This window comes from Triturus cristatus, chromosome 10 (genome assembly GCF_964204655.1).
Source record: "Triturus cristatus chromosome 10, aTriCri1.1, whole genome shotgun sequence".
Lineage (NCBI taxonomy): Eukaryota > Metazoa > Chordata > Amphibia > Caudata > Salamandridae > Triturus > Triturus cristatus.
The window spans coordinates 229049103-229066926 of record NC_140593.1 but is presented as its reverse complement, the minus strand read 5'-3'; the positions used below and the strand labels follow the sequence as shown (position 1 = coordinate 229066926).

The window sequence follows — 17824 nt, the reverse complement described above, 5'->3', positions numbered from 1 at the left end:
GGTCTCGCTTCTAGTTCCGCTTCCCCCTCCCCCCTCGTTTGCTCCTTGTCCTCCGTCCAACCGGTGAAGCATCCCTTGCCTTTTCGGTTTCTTCTTTCCGGGGGGTGGGTTCTTATCGTTGGACGTTGCCTGGCTTCTCTCATTAGCTGATACTCGTGAAAAAAAGTTGTGGTCGTTGTGGGCACTGATTGATTGGTCTTTCTTCTGGTCGCTTGCTCGCCCTCAGAAGCTTCTACTTCGGATTCCGATGTGTCTCGTGATGACATCTCCATTGGTTTTTGCTGCAGTAGTTGTTTTCTAGGGGCATCGTATTTTCTAGCAAAAAAAAAAAAAAAAATATATATATATATATATATATATATATATATATATATATATATATATATATATATATATATATATACACACACACACACACACTGAGACTAACTATCCATTTTAACAATGGCATTTTGGCATGATAGAGAAAATGTGGTCAGTTACGGAATAAAAATTACTTTATTTTACCTAACTCAAAAGGCATCATCCTCATATCGTCTTGTCAGAGGATTAAGAAATATCATACATTTAACAAAATGTATACTCCAAGTGATTCTGTGTATCGTTAATCTCATCCCCAGTGTCCCACCACCCTCCTTCGAGAAGTTGTGTTTTGAAGAAAGAGTATTGTTTTAAATTGATGTAAGAAAACCTATATCCATTGCTTATGTCAGGGATTTTGTGTTGCTTTGTCTCTCGAACAAAAATGCATTTTGTGAGCCAACAAATGCATTACTCTAAACACCCAGCCCCACAAATCATATCCCGACACCACAGTTTGCACTAATGTTGAGAATGAGACACTTTTCCATTTCACATATATTACAAATTTATGTGGTTTCTTTTTGCCAGCTACGAGGTGATGTTTAGATGTAGACCATGTTATATGTGTACTGCTAAGTTATTGTGAATTTTAGCACCTGCTCAATGCCAACGGATGTCTCTTCAAAGCACGTTTGTCCAGCATCCTGTGTGGCAAGCCACGTCTTTTGCCTTTTCATTGCTTATAGTGTTGTTAGCATTAGTTTCAAGTTATTTTGTCAACTGAAAACTTGTATTTTGTGTCTGATGTGTGGATGCAACCAACCTCCTTGCCCACCACCTTTCAGAGTGCTTGGCAGTTTTATTAATATTTAAGAGACATGCACAGTATCTTATTTCAGTATCTAGCGTTTTTGCTCATGCTTTAGTTGTACCTGGGCTAAGCTTGGGATCGTTTTTCAACATGCTACACAACAGCTGTAACTTTGCTTTCTAAGTCTCGATGATCAGTTATGAAAGGGAATGGTGCTGTTACGTAGGAAGGCACCAAGGTTACTTTGTGCTTCAACAAAACCTGTTGGATATGATTGCTTTGTCTGCTGTCTCTGACCTAAGCACTAGGCTTAGTCAAATTACTGTTATTGGGTTTCTACATCATTACCAGAAATGGATCTAAGGCCACCTTTCCTATTATAATTGTACCTTAGCTGAAGAGGAAGCTGCTTAAATACTGTGATTTCATGTGGATAAGGAGAAATGGTTGTCTGTGGCTTTAACAGATTGAAGTACCAATTTTTACATTGAGTCTATTGGAATTCATAAATACTGTGAACGGGAATATTACTTGTGACTGTTCCGTTGCAAATCAAATTGTATGAAGATGTATGTCCGCTTTCTGCTCTTGTGTACAGACCTCTACAGTTGTTTGTAATTTTCTGTCTTTTCTCCAGACATCTGGCTTTCTCCACTTTGAATGACTGCGTCATATTATTCCCTTATGCGTGTCGGCTTTGTCGTGGGTGAAGAAAATGTAATCTTTTAATTTGTACCAAGGCTCTCCATTCCTTATCATCGCAATCCAGTTTCATCTCACTTCTGACATTGCTTCACTATAGTGATATACTGATGAAGAAGAGAAATAGCCACAATAGGTCTGATAACTAGTGAAGATGCTATATATTGCTCCTCATAAATAAAGTTGCCTTAGGGAACGTTATTTATTTTGTGAGATAAATAGAGCCTGATAAGCGTTTTGGGAGAATAACATGCAGCTTTTGGTGTTTACTGCATGAAAATCCGCATGATACGGAAAAAGCCATATATTTTTCCCCTGGTAACATTTAATGAAGGTTGAGGTATTTAACACGCTTGATACTTATCTGATGCGTTAAATGCAACCAAGCTTGTAATTCCAACGTCCTGCGCAAACAGGGGTCGGAAAATGTCCCACTCATAATCTGGCCCTATATGTGTATTCTAAGTGGGGCTGAGCCTTTTAAATTATTGATTGATTTCAGAATAGATTCTCTGTCTCAGTGTGCAATGATAGTGTTGTTGTACATCAGGACTGTTGGACCTGACATCCTTGACGTGGTTTTCCCCAACTTTTTGTATTCTATCCTCCTGTTTTTTCTGACCTCGTTTTTCTGGTGTTAAGGCTCTGCACACTTTACCTGGGCTAAAATGCTGTGCTCTGTCCTTTAAACATGGTGACATTGGCCTACACCCAACTTTGACATTTAATACTTGTAACTCTCTCTGGTAAAGTGGTACTACATGTACTTAGGGACTGAAAATTAAATGCTACTATTGGGCCTGCAGCACTGAATCTGCCACCCCCTAAGTAGACCATTAAACATCTCAGGCCTGCTATTTCATCCTGTGTGTACAGTTTAACCTGGCAAAGTTAACCTTCTGCCAGGCCTTAATACATATGTCATCCCTAGGGTATGCCCTAGACAGCCCAGAGGGCAGGGTACAGTGTATTTAAATAGTTGGACATGCATCTTTGAGCTTTAAATGTTCTGATAGTGAAAAACTCTTAATTTCTTTTTCGCTACTGCAAGGCCTACCTCTCCCATTGGATAGCATTGGGTTGCCTTATTACATTTAATAAATGCTAACTTTCAGCTGGGAGCAAGCAGAAATATCGAGTTTAGTGTCTATTTTTTTTAAATTTAAACCCCTCTTTAATGGTTGTCAGATTTTAATTCTACAAATGCCACTTAAAAAAAAAAATTGGCATTTTCTTGTCCTAACCATTTGGTGCCTGCAGCCTGGGTCACATGACTAGGTGTTGCTGGCAGTTGGTCTTTATGTATTGCTCCCCGACAGTGAGACAAAGGAAATTAAGTATTGGCCAGATGGGCCATCTCCGACTTGATAAGGGGATAGAGCTGTCACTGACCACATTTGCATATCACAAAGGCTCAGCGTGAGCACACTCACAAAGGGTTGACACTAGTCTATGGTGGTCCCAGACAAGCTGGGGCCAGAGCAAGGAGGTAGGAAATTCCAAGCCCCTCTGGGGGTGGAAACCTCCAGAACCATCTCCTATTTCAAAGTAGGCACCAGGTATAAATAGTGGACCCTCAGACCTAACACCAGTACACTTGAACCTATGGAGGACTCAGAAGGACTGCTATTCTGTTACCCTACTACTCTGTTGCCCAGGTTAAAGGACTGGACATACATCTGAAACCCAGGACCACCAGAGTGACTCCAAGGGCTAGTTGTCTCTCCTCCTGATCAGAGCGTCAGGGACAGAACAGGCTCCAACCACCTTGAACCCCAGCACCAGGACTCTCAGCTGTGAGTCCTACTCCCCACCTGGTGCCACCCTTGGTAGTGGGCCTGAAGGTGCTTTGCCAGCCCGGCTGTGGTCTTGTTGGCAGAACTGATCCAGTACAACGCATCTCTTTGCAGCCCTGCTTCGGAACCACTGCAGCGCCACGCACCCTCAAAATGAACCTCACATTGCAGTCCGCAGTCTCCTCAGGACTGCTGCTGCAAAACTCGTCCTCAACACAGGCCTTCGCAACGCAAGCCCCTCGTTGACGACCTCATCAACAGTGACGCAGAACTTCTCATCACAGCCTGCAGATCCTTGGAACCGCAGGTGCACAGCCTATTTTCAGTGCGGGATCTCGCAATGCTCTGCAACCCGGATTTATTGTACTTGTTTCAGCGGTCTAACTCGGTCCCTGTATCTGTCCCATGCTCCATTGCGGTGGGCCTGAACTCCTGTCTGGCACGACCAGATTACCACATCTCTAGTCACTATTTTTACATAAAACGTTGAAATTGCATATCTCCGGTTCTGCAGATTGGATTTTTGTCGTTTTGATCTCAAATAATGTTTTCAATTAGAATCTTTTTTTAATAAAATGTAATTGTATTGTGCTTTTACTTTATTACTGTTTGTGTGCTGCATAAATACTTTACATACTGCCTCTAAGTTAAGCCTGACTCCTTTTGCACCAAGCTACCAGAAGTTGAGCAAAGGTTAATTTGGGGTTTACTTGTGTCTCACACTGACGGAGATTATGGTTGCTGCTTGAGTATTGAGTAGGGTTTCATCCTCCCTCCAACAGTTATCCAATTTCCAAAACGGACTGGTACGTTATATCCATTAGATAATCGCTTGAAACCTTCTGTGCATCCTCGACAACTAATCCAGAAAGAATGCTGTCTTAGTACACGAATGAACTACAGTGCCCGTGATTCACGGAATGTCTTGCAGCAACTCAGGGAAAGCTTGTACCACTGTTCTAGTTGCACCTTGCCCTCACTGTGTAGGAAGAGCTCACTGTTTGAAATTGGTGGCCTCTGTATGTGGCGGTCATGTGCCACGTTCATGCAAACTGATTCTCATTGGGATACCAGTATGCACTTCTTAATATGTATAACTTGGTTCCATGATAAAATTAAAGATATTGGAACACTTTTTATCAGTGTTCAAAACATTTCCTCGTTGTTGCATGTCTTCAACTCTGTGCACATGCTTTGGTGAGCTGTTACTGATGCAGGCAGTTTGTAGCACACAATTGTGGATGTTTATAATGAAATGCAACTTTCCTCTCTTTAAAATTCCGTATGCACATGTGTACACACAAGACATTAGCATGCCAACATTGTGTTATCACAATTTTGCGGTCTGTTGTGAAACCTTCCCACAATCTGATATGACCTATTGAACACCTCTGGAGTGCCCCTAGTTTTTAAGGTTGTTTTCCAATTGTGCAGGTTGGATCACTTGCAAAGAAAGACCAGTATTTGTTCATACTAGTATCCTTAATAAAGAATTTGCATATTCTAATATTATAGTCTTGTTTCTTTATCATTTGTCATGATGTGGACTTTGAAGGGTATACCAAGTTTGATAATAGCAACAAATTAGAATAAGTTTTTTAGGGCTTTAATTTAAAATTTTCATTTTAAATTAAATATTGCTCGAACCATTTGATGCATTTTTTCTCTTTTTTTTCAGTGTACATGTATGTAAACTCATACATTTGTTCTTTTAATTTCAGGGTGCAAAGGCATGTTTTCTACGTGACATCCCCTTTTCTGCCATTTACTTTCCATGTTATGCACATCTGAAGAGTTCATTTGCAAATGAGGATGGACAAGTTAGCCCAGGATATCTGCTATTGGCTGGAGCTATTGCTGGTAAGTTGGCTTGTAAAACATGCCATTTAAATATTTGTTTGGCAGACTATATTGGAGATGTCTTGTTAACGTTAGATTTAACAGGTGGAGTTTCAGTTGTCATCTGTAGAACGTTATCCCCAAATAGTAAAGATGCATCTGATAGAGACATCAAGCTGCAGATTCCTTACCGTGGAATATCCCAGGCGTCAGGCTGGATCTGGAAGACTTTTGGCCGAGCAATACCCTTGCGCTCCGTTAGATGGCTTTGGTTGGTTCCACGTGGGGTCATCTGCGCCAAAGTGACATCTGTATCATCTACATAGGCGCCACCTCGTCGCTCTGACATCAGTTCTTTTCTTTCTGTGCCAGCTAGCGCAGATCCGTGAAGAGAGCTGCCCTCTGTCACTTTTTGACCTGCTTTTTTTGACATGTCAAAAATATTTGGTGTGCAAGTTTTGCCTGGATGTCGAAGAAGACTTCTGGATTCAAACCATGCGGTGCCTGCCATCGTGCCATGTTGGTGATGAATCCACACTTAGTTTGTCTACGGTGCTTGGGGAGTGACCACGACTCAACTGCCGACCATGGCACCAAAGCTTTTGAGGGAACAGTTCCTAAATGTGCTTGTGTCCCAGCATTTGACTCCACGCCGTTCAACCAGGAGGTCTTGTTCCTGCCCGAGAGGCAGGTCCTGGAACCGCTCCAGGAGTCCTAGCTCTTCATCCTCCCTCTCCAAGTCGTCGAGTCGGCCAGGTAAGAGGCATTTCCAGTGACCGGAGTAACCCCAATCCAGTTAAGACTTGTGCAACCGATGTGCCTCATATTTGGGTGACCTGACCCTCCCAGCGCACCTCCGGGCCCCAGAGTCAAGAGGGACTCCATCAGAGTCCCCGCCGGTGGCTCCGGGACCCCTCCCCAGTAGATCCGGTGGCGGATACGGACCGGTGCTGGTCGTTCCCCTGCAAACTTTCCCGGCTTGTGCTGAGACTCCCAGGGCCAGCCCCATTCTCATCCCTGAAGGCCTGAAGCCAAATCTGTGCATATTGAAGTAGATGCCGACGGCACCCTTGGGTCTTAGGTAGATTCGGTTAGCCTTCTTTCGAGGGGCTAGGAATGGAGGGTGATTGGAAGGGGTCGCTGGACCCTTTACAAAACTGGCCTGATCATGAAATGGACTGGTATGAGGAATTTGATGAGGCAAGTGGCCTGGAATCCCTGGCCCTACAGCTCTCTTCGGTGGAAGTCAAGACTAGCATCTTGACAAAGGTCGTGCAGCAGGGTGTCTTCTCCTCGGAACTCCTACCTTTCAATGAAGCCTTGATTGATGTCCTTCTAGGAACCTGGTCCAAGCCCAGCATGGGAGCCTCTGTGAATAGGATTGTCACCCACCGTCATAGCCCTTCTTGGGGCGACCCGAATTCCTAACCAATCACCCTATCCCGAGAGTTTGGTGGTCTAGGCCTCTATCTCCCAGGATGCATTTCCCTACCCCCCCCCCTCCCCTCCCCCCCTGCCCCCGCCCCCCTTCTCCCCTGGACAGAGAATCCAAGACACTGGATAGCTTGGGCAAGAAGATCTTTTCTTCCGCTGTTCTTGCATTGCGATTGGTTAACACTGCTACTCTTTGTGAGAAACAGTTGTGCAGGTGCTGCCACAGTTCCCAGAGGAGGCCCTGGCCATTCACTCCCAAGCGATATCAGATGGGAGACATACGGCAAAGTTCACTATTCGATGTGGGCTTGACACCACCGACTCACTGGGCAGAATTATGTCACTGACCATGGCCGTTCGACGCCACGCCTGGCTCAGAACTGGCTTTTCTGGGTGTGTCTTGGCTTCCCTTATGCACATGCCGTTTGATGGCATCCGTCTATTCGGAGATCAGGCAGACATGGCTCTGGAGAGCTTTAAAGACTCGTGGGCTATGGCCAAGTCCTTGGGCCTCTCATTGCCCACCCATTCCCCTTCTGCTTTTCGCAACTTTAGTTACCACGGAAGGGGCTTTCAGCCATGCCAGCCATATCCCACCCACAAGGCAGCTCAAGTTAAGCAACCTCTGCACGGCCACCCTTGATCCTGAGGGTCAGACGGCCAGAGGTCCAGACAAACTACTCCTTCCCCTGCAGCCTCTAAACCATCCTAGTCCAGCTTTAAAGATCATGGGTGGCCGGTTGGTGGCAGGATAAGCCGTCACAAGATCATGGGCGGCCGGTCGGTGGCAGGATAAGCCGTCACTTCCACCACTGGCAAAACATCACATCGGACAAGTGGGTTCTTTAGATAGCACGAAGGGGCTATTCCCTCGCCTTCTAAACTACCTCTTGCTGCATGCCTCCCACTTACTTCCGACTGACAGAGGACCACCTGAAATTGCTTCAGGAGGGACTCTTGGCCAAGAAAACCATAGAGAGGGTTCTAGGGCAAGAAGTCAGCTGTGGTTGCTATTCCCGCTACTTTCTGATAGTGAAAAAGGATAAGGACATTCGTCCTGTTCTAGATCTGTGAGCCCTCAACTGCTTCCTCAATAAGGAGAAGTTTATAATGCTCACTATGACTCAGGTCTTGTCTGCCCTAGACCTTGGAGACGGGTCTGTGGTGTTGGACATGCAGGGCACTTATTTTCACATTCCCATCTTGCTGGCCCATTGGCGCCACCTGCGGTTCACTGTAGGCCATGAGCACTTTCAGTTCACAGTGCTCCCCTTTGGCCTTACCTGCGCCCTCGGTTGTTCACCAAGGTGATGGCGGTGGTCACAGCTCATCTGCGCAGATCAGGGCTGGCAGTCTGTTGAAGGTGAGTTAGCACCAGACTGTTCTCTCCCACCTCCAGACTACGGTTCACTATCAATGTGCCAAAGTCACACCTGACTCCCTCTCAGACGCTCCCTTTAATCGGAGCTGTTCTGGACACAATGCGGTTTCGAGCCTAGCCTCCTGAGCAGCGAGTCTAGGATGTTCAGGCTATGATACCGATGTTTCAGCTTCTATCCTGGATTTCTGTGAGAATGACACTGAGGCTGCTGGGCCTCATGGCCTTCTGCATCCTGCTTGTGACACGTCAGATGGCACATGCGGGCTGTGCAGTGAGACCTGAAGTTCCGGTGGGCACAGCATCAGGGGAATCTCTCAGACATTGTCCAGATCTCGGAGATGGCTGCACAGGATCTGCAGTGATGGCTGACCAACTGCGATTGGGTCAGAGGCAGTTCCCTCTCCCTTTCCCAGATGCGTCACTCCTGGGATGGGGCGGCCATCTAAGAGGGGTGGAGATCAGAGGTCTCTGGTGGAATCTGGACTCCACATCAACTTGCTGGAGCTCCGAGTGATTCGCTTGGCATTGAAAGCTTTTCTACCTTCCATCAAAGGAAAACTGGTTCAGGTATTCACGGACAACAGCATTGCCATGTGGAACTGCAACAAACCGGGCCTGGTGGAGTCTTGACCCCATTATCAAAGATAACCCAATCCCATTAATTGTACGACAACCCATCTTTCCAAGTGAGATTCCACGTCACGCACAACTGTAAAGTTTCCTCCTCTGATTAGGGCAGTTTCATTGAAAGACTCAAATTCCAGGGTCTCCTGTTAACTTTGTCAATGCCAATGTGACATGTAAATCATGACAAGAGTCCATGGCACCAACCCAGCAACAGGTATCCATTCATCTTTCCCACCAGTCAGGGCTGTGGAACATATATCACCTTTGTCCGTTTGCGGCCTATCAGTCTGCCCAGCCTGTCACTATCTGGTCCCAAACTCAGACACTTAGCATCTCCAGGCCTCTCTCTCTCCTGGGCCTTTTTGGGCTTCCTCCTCATCCCTAAACACACCCAGCAAACCAAAAAGTGATTTTTTTTGGTGGGGGGGGGGAGGGGGAGGAGATGTGTTAAAGTGTCCCGGCATAGGATCAGTGGCGAAATATGGTGGCAGTAACTTCCTCTAAAAAGGCTGCAGCACTGAACAGTTCAAGACCATATGGTAGAACCCAGCTCCCATCTGGTCCTATCTAGCACTTTTTTATCAACTGCTGGGTTCATCTTATTCATTCTTCTCAGTCAAATCTATACGTTTGAGAAAATTGAACTAAATAAATTTACATTGAGGGAAAACATTTGAACAAACTGCCTCCCCTTAGCCTGATTATTTACCGACAACTCCACACCAAGCTCTGTTTCACAGTTGAGTCGTATCAGTCAAATCGAGTCTGCCATATTGGAGCAGCTTTCCCACTATTTCATGACCAATTTGTTCCAGGATCGGATACACCTCTTGCTTATCAGTTCTGTGGTTCCAGGTTTCCATTGACACCCTTACCACACTCACAAACACCAAAAACTGACTCTTGGAGAGCCTTCGCTCCACCTCTGTAGTTGTGTGGCATGATAGTGTTACTTGAAGTCAGGCACCATCCACTAGAAGCAAGTGAACTTTCCCTTTCGCAATTCTGCTTCTAATTGCATCCCACATCAAAGCTTCTAACAGCGACTTTAGCTCCCACAAATAACACATTGGAATAGTTATTGGGTGGTTTGAAAAATGATACTGGAGGCGAGCTAGTACAACTATTTTGGAAAGAGCAACCCGTCATATAGTCTATAGAAGTGTGCACCAGAGCCTCTCTGGCCTCCGCAGAGCCAGCAGTGTTCGGCCAAGTTTACCCATTAGAATCAAACGCATACTTATGTCCAACAAGTCCCCTATAGTTTTTAACCCTTATCATGAAGACCAGCTGCTAATAAATTTCTATTATTACGGATTTCCAGTCTACATTTACCAACCTTCTGGATTTAAGGAGAAAAGCTCAGAAGGGAGAGGAACAATATGCCACATTGGTTCTTTGAACAGGATGAAAAAATCTCCTTAAGTAGGTTAGAATGGATGCCCTTTACGTATTACACACCGTACCCGATGAGGTGCTGAAGCCTGTGATGAAGCATGCCACTCCGGTGGGTAAGGGCCCCTGTATTCTAACAATGATTGCCCCTTAATTAGGAAGTGTCCTCAACATAGCCTCATCAACCTGTTCATCACAGGCAACTTGAAAACCGATGTAGTTGCGGAACATTGTATCTCGGTTATATGTTTGAAGCTTTGAGAGGATGTATGATAGACCGACCTTCCTCTCTTTATACAGACAGCCCAGGTTACCATCCATGGGGTCACCCCAGGTATGATAGATCATAATTCCCAGATATTTGAGCGTGTCCAGAGCCAGCACCAGGCAGACATATCTCAGCATCTGTAGATTCCCAGGATTCATCTTCAGGACAGGTACAGCTCCACCTTTGTTCTTTAATTTTGGGCAATGACAAAGCACTTTCAGGGTGTTTGGCTTTCAGTGTGTACTGCATGAAAAACAGTATGTTAGGTGTTGAAATTGTACTTTTTTCCATTCAGTACAGCAGATTATTTATAATAGTCGGCAGTAGTGGCAATAACTGTTAAAGGTTACACATAACGGATACATTTTAAACAAGTGGTCTGCCACGCTTACTCCCCTCATTACCTCCAACATTACAGACCCCCGACCACACACTAAAATAACATAGTTTGGTGCACAACCATTGATTGAAAATCAGCTACCACCTCCACCGGCAGGTTTTGCACCTGTAAAAAAAAAAATGAATTTGCCCAAGGTACATTTAAAAATTGATGTTTACATAATAGAACAGCACATGAATTAAATGAAGGAATTTACCAGGTGCCTATCTAGTTTATTTAATAGTCTGCCCTTTCCGAAAAATGTATGAAGCAAGCATGTTGAGAATGCTCATATTTAGTGCACAAGAAATTTAGGAGCTCACTTTTATGGTTCATCTTCACTGTAATGTGCTTGACTCATTACTACCCATCGTTTTACCTGCATCACTCACCCCACAGTCGGATGCCTACCAAATGAGGATGAGGTCACATTAAACCCCATATCCTGGTATTTTCAGCCATACAGTCTAACGTGGCCAGTGACTAGTGAGGGAGGTACCTTGCACTTCTTTGTGAATCTTACATAGACTCGGTATGTTGCCTACTCCTTCCTGCTCCAGAGTTGCTGTCCATTTCAAGTCATGCTTGGGTGATAATATTACATTGCTGTATCATAGCCTAGAAGAGAGAGCTCTTGCAGTTCGCTCAAAGTTCTTTCAGGTGAGTGAGGATTATAGTAGCATATTCTTATATAGCACTTAATGCCACGTTTTGCCATTTCTAAGAGCTCCAAATAACTGTTGTTAGTGTAACCCAATTTAATGGTTCTTACTTTTGTTGCTCTGCTGGGATCTGCTTGCTACCTGCATGTCACACCAGAGGTCAGGCATTGGCACTTAACTTGCTAAACGGTCTTGCCCCTAGAGGAGTTTGAACGAGATATTCTGAACTCCTATAAAAGGCAATTTCCTCTCTTGAGTGTGTTGTTTGATGATAGTTAGCTGTTCTTATGAAATCTGAGTCCATGTCATGCCTTTGAACAAATACAACAAGAATGTAATCCACTCCTTGATCCATACTTGAATTGTGAAATTTGCTGATAAGTCCCTTTACTTTAGGAAGGATGGCCTTGGACGTCTTAGACTTAAGGTAGATGGAATATTACCAGTACTGGGGATCCTCGTTCCTTTCAAAAGTGAGAATTTGGGACATACACATGTTAAATGCATCGCAGATTGACAATAATATCAGAGCTCACAGTGACTGAAAAGTTTGTGTCATTCCCTCCAACATGACAGTCCTGTGAGTTAGTGTGGCTGCTGGTGGAAAGGCCCAGCAGTTTTAGTTTTATCTTTTATGTGCAAATAAACCTGTGTATGGGGGAATATAGCAATATCTGACACAACAAATGTCCATGTGTCTTTGGACCTTATTCAGAGTTGGGCAGATGTGGGACATCCAACAGGAAGCAGTGCATGTTCCTCCTTATATAGGAGGATATGGGGCCTCTGTGTATTCTAAGTAGGCCAGACAGTCCTCATTCAAAGTTTAATTAAGTTGTATTAAGGTGCTTATTTTCTTGAAACAAGCTACACTTACATGATATTTCAACATTTTAAGAAGTCCATCTATGCACTCTACTGTCCATGGACTCATCCGTCCATTTATGCATTCACTCATTGATCCATTGACTACTAATCATTACCTCACTCGCCTCCATTCACATAAAACATCACCAATCAGTAAAGAAGCACTTTTACTTATAAAGCCACCCATATTGGTTTTGGCATGGTTCCATACGCATTCTCCACACATTATTGACATAGTTATATTTCTGAAACCACGTAAAGTTGATCCTTTCAGAGGTTTTAAAAGATTTTCTGTGTAGTAAGTCTGGAAATGGCAATTCTGTAGTTGACTTCAACATCGAAGAGCTGCTGATGTGGAAATATAATTATAAATTGCTCAAGCACTTTTTGTGAATGCACTGGGCATCTATGTGTTGTAATCTTTGTTAGTCAGGCGCAGTGTTTTTTTCGGACAACAAAATTAAAAAATTTAAATTAAGGCTCACAGTTTCCCATTTTTTCTGATATTACACATAAATACAGGCAAAAAACATCCCTGTCTGCATTTATTTTTAAAACTGGAAAAATACAGAAATATGATCTTTTTCAGTGTTTCACCATCATGAGTGGCAGCCCCATAGTTATGTGCATTGATGGTAAAACATGATTGTGATTTGATTGGAAATTTCTAGAGCGCAACAATGCCCATGGGCGTCAAGGCGCTGTAATCTTACTAAGCTGCTAGGCAGGAGCTGAAAACGGGAAAGAGATGAGAAAGGATTTCCAGAATCTCCTATGTCTTACTAGAGTGTGAAGAGCCAAGTCTTTAACGTCTTTCTAAAAGGAAGATGTGGCTTTATGGTAAGATAGAGGGGTAAACAGTTCCACAGCCTTACAGCCACGACCAAAAAGGCTCTACCTTCCCATTTCTACCTGCGGACTCTGGGAGTGATCAACTGATTACGAGCTGCAGAGCGGAGATTTCTGACTGCTACATACCACTGAAACATGGCTTCAATATCTACTGGACTTGCCGAGTAGAGGGCTTTATGAACAGTGCAGAGTGCCCTAAACAATATGCGGACACCAAGAACTTTAGATGCTGATTATGCTTGGGTATATCCAGCAAGAGTCTAGCTGCTGCATTCTGCACCAATTGCAGTTTTGCAATGGTCATCTTTGCTTGGTGATAGAGGGCGTTATAATGATCTATCCTAGAGGTAACCAGCGCAAGCAAGCACAACCTGTTCCCAGATTTTTCCCAACATTTTGATCATCTTAAAGCAAGTTGACACTGTGTGATTGACCTGGCTGTTCAATGAGAGCTCGCCATCTAGGACAATGCCCAAGTTTGTCACTGTTTCAGCTGGCCTCGGTAGGGTATCTAATGTCTCCAGCCACCAAGTGCCATTCTAGACTGAAGATTGACAGCCTAAGAGCAAGACCTCCATTTTATATCCATTAAGTTTCTGGTAGTTATTGCCCATCCAAGCCGCTATAGCTGTCATACAGAGATTGAAATTAGCTGCAAACTCCTGAGAATCTTTGGAGAAGGACACAATAATCTGTGGGGAAATATACAGATTAAACAGTGTAGGGCTCAGGGTATAGGGTGTTATTGAAAGATAATTTTTTAACAATGCTCTAACAGCTTTCGTTTATTAGCATTTTTAAAAATTTCTTTAACAATTTAGTGCACCAAAATCGCACAAACATCGAAGTGCGAGAGAGAATTTTCTATCGGTTAATTTAATCTGGAAATATCCTAGGCTCTGCTTTATTTTTTCACCAACTAAAGATATAAATATCAATAAATACCAGTAAAATTAGGGGAAAAAATGGAAAAATACAGACGAAAATGCAAAAAAAAAAAAAAGCCATAAAACCGGGAGTCCTCATTTTATTTCACGCCCAAGCCCTCTTTGATGAAATGGTAGAGCAAGTTAAAAAAAATGGAGAAACGCGACATATCCTGTTGATGAGGTCAACAGCATGAAAGGACACTGAAGGTTGATCGCCAAAGTTCATCGAAGATGACCTTAGAATGCAGGTTGCATTGCTTGCTTGTGCGTAAAACGTGCTCTGACTGACGCAGCTGTCGGCATGAGGTCATTGGTAGTCCGTATGTATTAAAGCATCGGATAGGTGGTGTAAAGCTAAAAGAAAAGTCACAGATCAAAGTACAGGTTATCAGGTTGGTAAGATCGTTTGTGACATTCTTTATTTAAGAATGAAAAAAGGAATCCCAGACTTGTGAATTTACAATCCTATATCGGCAGCTATAAAGACCGCTTCTGTGCCGGACTTCAAAGCGCCAGCTATCTCAGTCTGAAATCGCTTCCATAGGCAGGAGAAGAATAAAAAAAGTCTAATAAATCACTTGTCTTTGAGACTTAAAATAGGATTTAGAATAATGGCGTTTTTGTCCCAATAAAATGACTTGAACAAGTAATAAAATGCAGAATGTGCTTACACGCGACGGTTTATTTGACTTTAGAAAAAAGAAAAGAAAAAAAATAACTCCCCAGATTATCCTGGCCTTTTGGGAGTCTGTGCTCTGTGCAGCATGGAGTCCTTGCTACAGAAAAACACGAAGCAATACTGCACTATATCCCCTATAAATGTATTATTTTTCTAGAGTCCTTTTTAGCAACTAGTTGACCATGTTGTGAGAGTTTCCACTTTTCATAAAACGGCGCAGTTTACAAGATCTGAGCTAGCCAGAATACCGTTGCACCGTGAACCCATACATTCTGGTGGAAATTGGTTTATCTAATATGTAAAAATGGGTTTGCCTGTGAACACAGAAGAGGTTTCTATGAAAGAGGCATATTCAATTTGCCAATGATTGTCATACAAATAAAAAGGGGTCGCTATATTCTTTAATAGCACAGGGTTTTGAATGGAGAAATTATAGGACCCTATTGTAGCTTTTTGACCTCTTATTGTGATTTATGATACAAAATCATATGGACAATATGCTTTTAAAAAGCTGAAACACAATGATAATTAACCCTGTTTGCTGCCTAGGCTTTTGTTCTTGTTTATGAAAACTTGCATGAATGACACGTATACTTGTGGACGACAACAAGGAACTTAGGTCCACATGTACAAAGCTTTTATTGGTCGCAAACAACACGATTTGCAGAATCCGGCATTTGTGACTGCAAAAAGGTTGTTTGCAATGTACATAAGGCAAATTGTGATTCGGTAACTTGTTACTTAATTGCCATTTGCATTTGCTACCAAATTCGGATTCAGTATTTGGGAGGGGGGGTCCCTTCCAAATACCGAATCAGAATGGTATGTATTCATGTTTTGCGACCAAGTTCGGGTCGCCAAACAATAATACTTTACCACCAGTTTAAAACTGGTGGTAACCCATTTGCAAATAGGAAGGGGTTTCTTGAGGACCCCTTCTCCTTTGAGAATGTTAAAATAATATTTTGCAAGATTAGGCCATGGTCCTGTGTACAGGGCTGGAGTGGAAACTCAAAGCAGCCCTGGTAATTGTGTCAGACCGGCTCCCCGGTGTGTAGGAAAATGGGTTTCTGTGGCAGAAACCTCCCCACTTTTTGTCTGACACTTGAAGCACTTTGACTTGATGTGCCCTGTGTCCCTGCCAATCAGGTTCCCAGGGCCTGTGTTCTTTCCCAAAACAATACCTTTATACTCACATTTGGCACATCTCAGGCCACAGGTAAGCTCCTTGTAAAAGTTACCATGGGTACCAAGGGCACTGTGATCAGGAAAGGCCTCAAAGGGCTGTAGCACCTATTGTGTCACCCTTAGGGACCCTGTACCCTAACACCATTGCAGACTGCGTGTTTTGGTGCAGATAAAAGTGAAGAGTCGACATGGCACACATCCCTGTGTGCCATGCCTGCAACCAACTGCCTAGGGCCTAGGAAAGTCACCCCTCTAGCAGAGTGTGCTAGCCCACAGGTGAGGGTATAGTTGGATGAGCACTTCACCCCTTCAGTGTCTAAGTCCATTCTTAGACATTGTAAGTGCAGTAAAGCCATTAAGAGTATATGGTTTGGGAGTTGGTCATTACGAACTCCACAGCTCCCTAATGGCTTTACTGAAAACTGGTAAGTTTGGTAGCAAACTTCTCCGCACATTAAACCCACATTGATGCCAGTGTGGGATTTAATATAAAATGCACTGAGAGGGCATCTTAGAGTTGCCCCCTGAAAAACAACCAGCCCTGGTGTGGTTTCTGAAAGGCGGCCCGCCATTTGCCACTACCAGAAAGGTTTCTGGACCACTGGGTAGAGGGGCTCAGCTCTCTGGGTCCAGGGACAAAGCACATCCTGGGCAGAGGTGTCATGCCTCCTCCCCCAGGATAGACTGGGTCCACGAAGGGGAAGCTTCAAAGGCCTGCCTCCTTTGTAAGCTGTCCCTGCCTTTTGCTGCCCCCAGCAACTGGTCCCACCGGTTCTGACCCCCCACTTTTGGGATGGAGAATCGGCGGGAAAACCAAGTGAGGCGAAGAAGTGTACCCACCTTTGCCAACCCCACCCCTCAGGTGGGGGAGGCGAGGTGAAGCACACAGCTCAGTCCCCTCCATCTTGAAGATGAGGGGACCCAGCCAATTAAAGAGAGGCTCATGGACCCCTCCCACTGGACGGTGGCATAATAGAGGGTTACATCACCCCAAGGCAGAGACCTATTGGTCCCGACCTGCACACCTTTGTAGCGCCCCAAAATTTAGTATTTAGGGGAACCCTGAACCTTACCTCCCTAGATTCCTGCAACCTACGAAGAAGGACGGAAGAAGTCGCCCAGCAAAGGAGACTATAGAAGAACTGACTTGGCCCCAGCCCTTCCGGCCCGCTTGCAATATTCAAAGATCCTGCATCCAGCGACCTCCAGAACCCCTGGGAGGACTGATTGCCTTAAAAAAAAGACCAGATCTCCTGCGAACATCTGCTTTGTTCAACAGAAACTCCCAAGACAGTCTCTGAGCGTGCTAAGAAGAAAGAAACTCCACGCCTGGAACCACCACTGCACCCGTTGCCAACGGCCCCTGTGGCCCACCGGTCCCAGCGAGCCCCTCCCCCAGCACTCCAAAGTCTGAGTCCACCATGGGTTGACTCCTCCAGGACTCTCAAACGTCGCCTGCAGCCACTGCACGGAGATCCCCCAACTTCAAGTGGCCCGGTAAGGTGAAATCTGACCTCAAAAGACACCCCTGCATCCGGTCACCCAGTGCCCTGGAGAAGAAGACCTGAGGTGCACCTACGTCCCCAAGCCCTCCAACTTACCTACCCAGCTCAACTGGTGGTTCCTACCAGAGGACTTCCTGAACAAGCCTGCAGCCAAAATCCCCAACCAGCAACCTCCATAGGATTGCATTGGGCTCCCGACCTCTCCTC

At 44.5% G+C, this 17824-nt stretch overlaps 1 protein-coding gene across 1 annotated transcript in view; it reads left to right on the top strand.

Moving 5' to 3' along the window:
• Window positions 1–17824, top strand: part of SLC25A13 (solute carrier family 25 member 13) — a 772629-nt gene that overhangs the window by 738124 nt on the left and 16681 nt on the right. The window contains exon 15 of the mRNA XM_085630870.1: window positions 5334–5472. Within this exon, the coding sequence (XP_085486996.1) occupies window positions 5334–5472 (139 nt within the window). The remainder of the gene's footprint in view (window positions 1–5333; window positions 5473–17824) is intronic.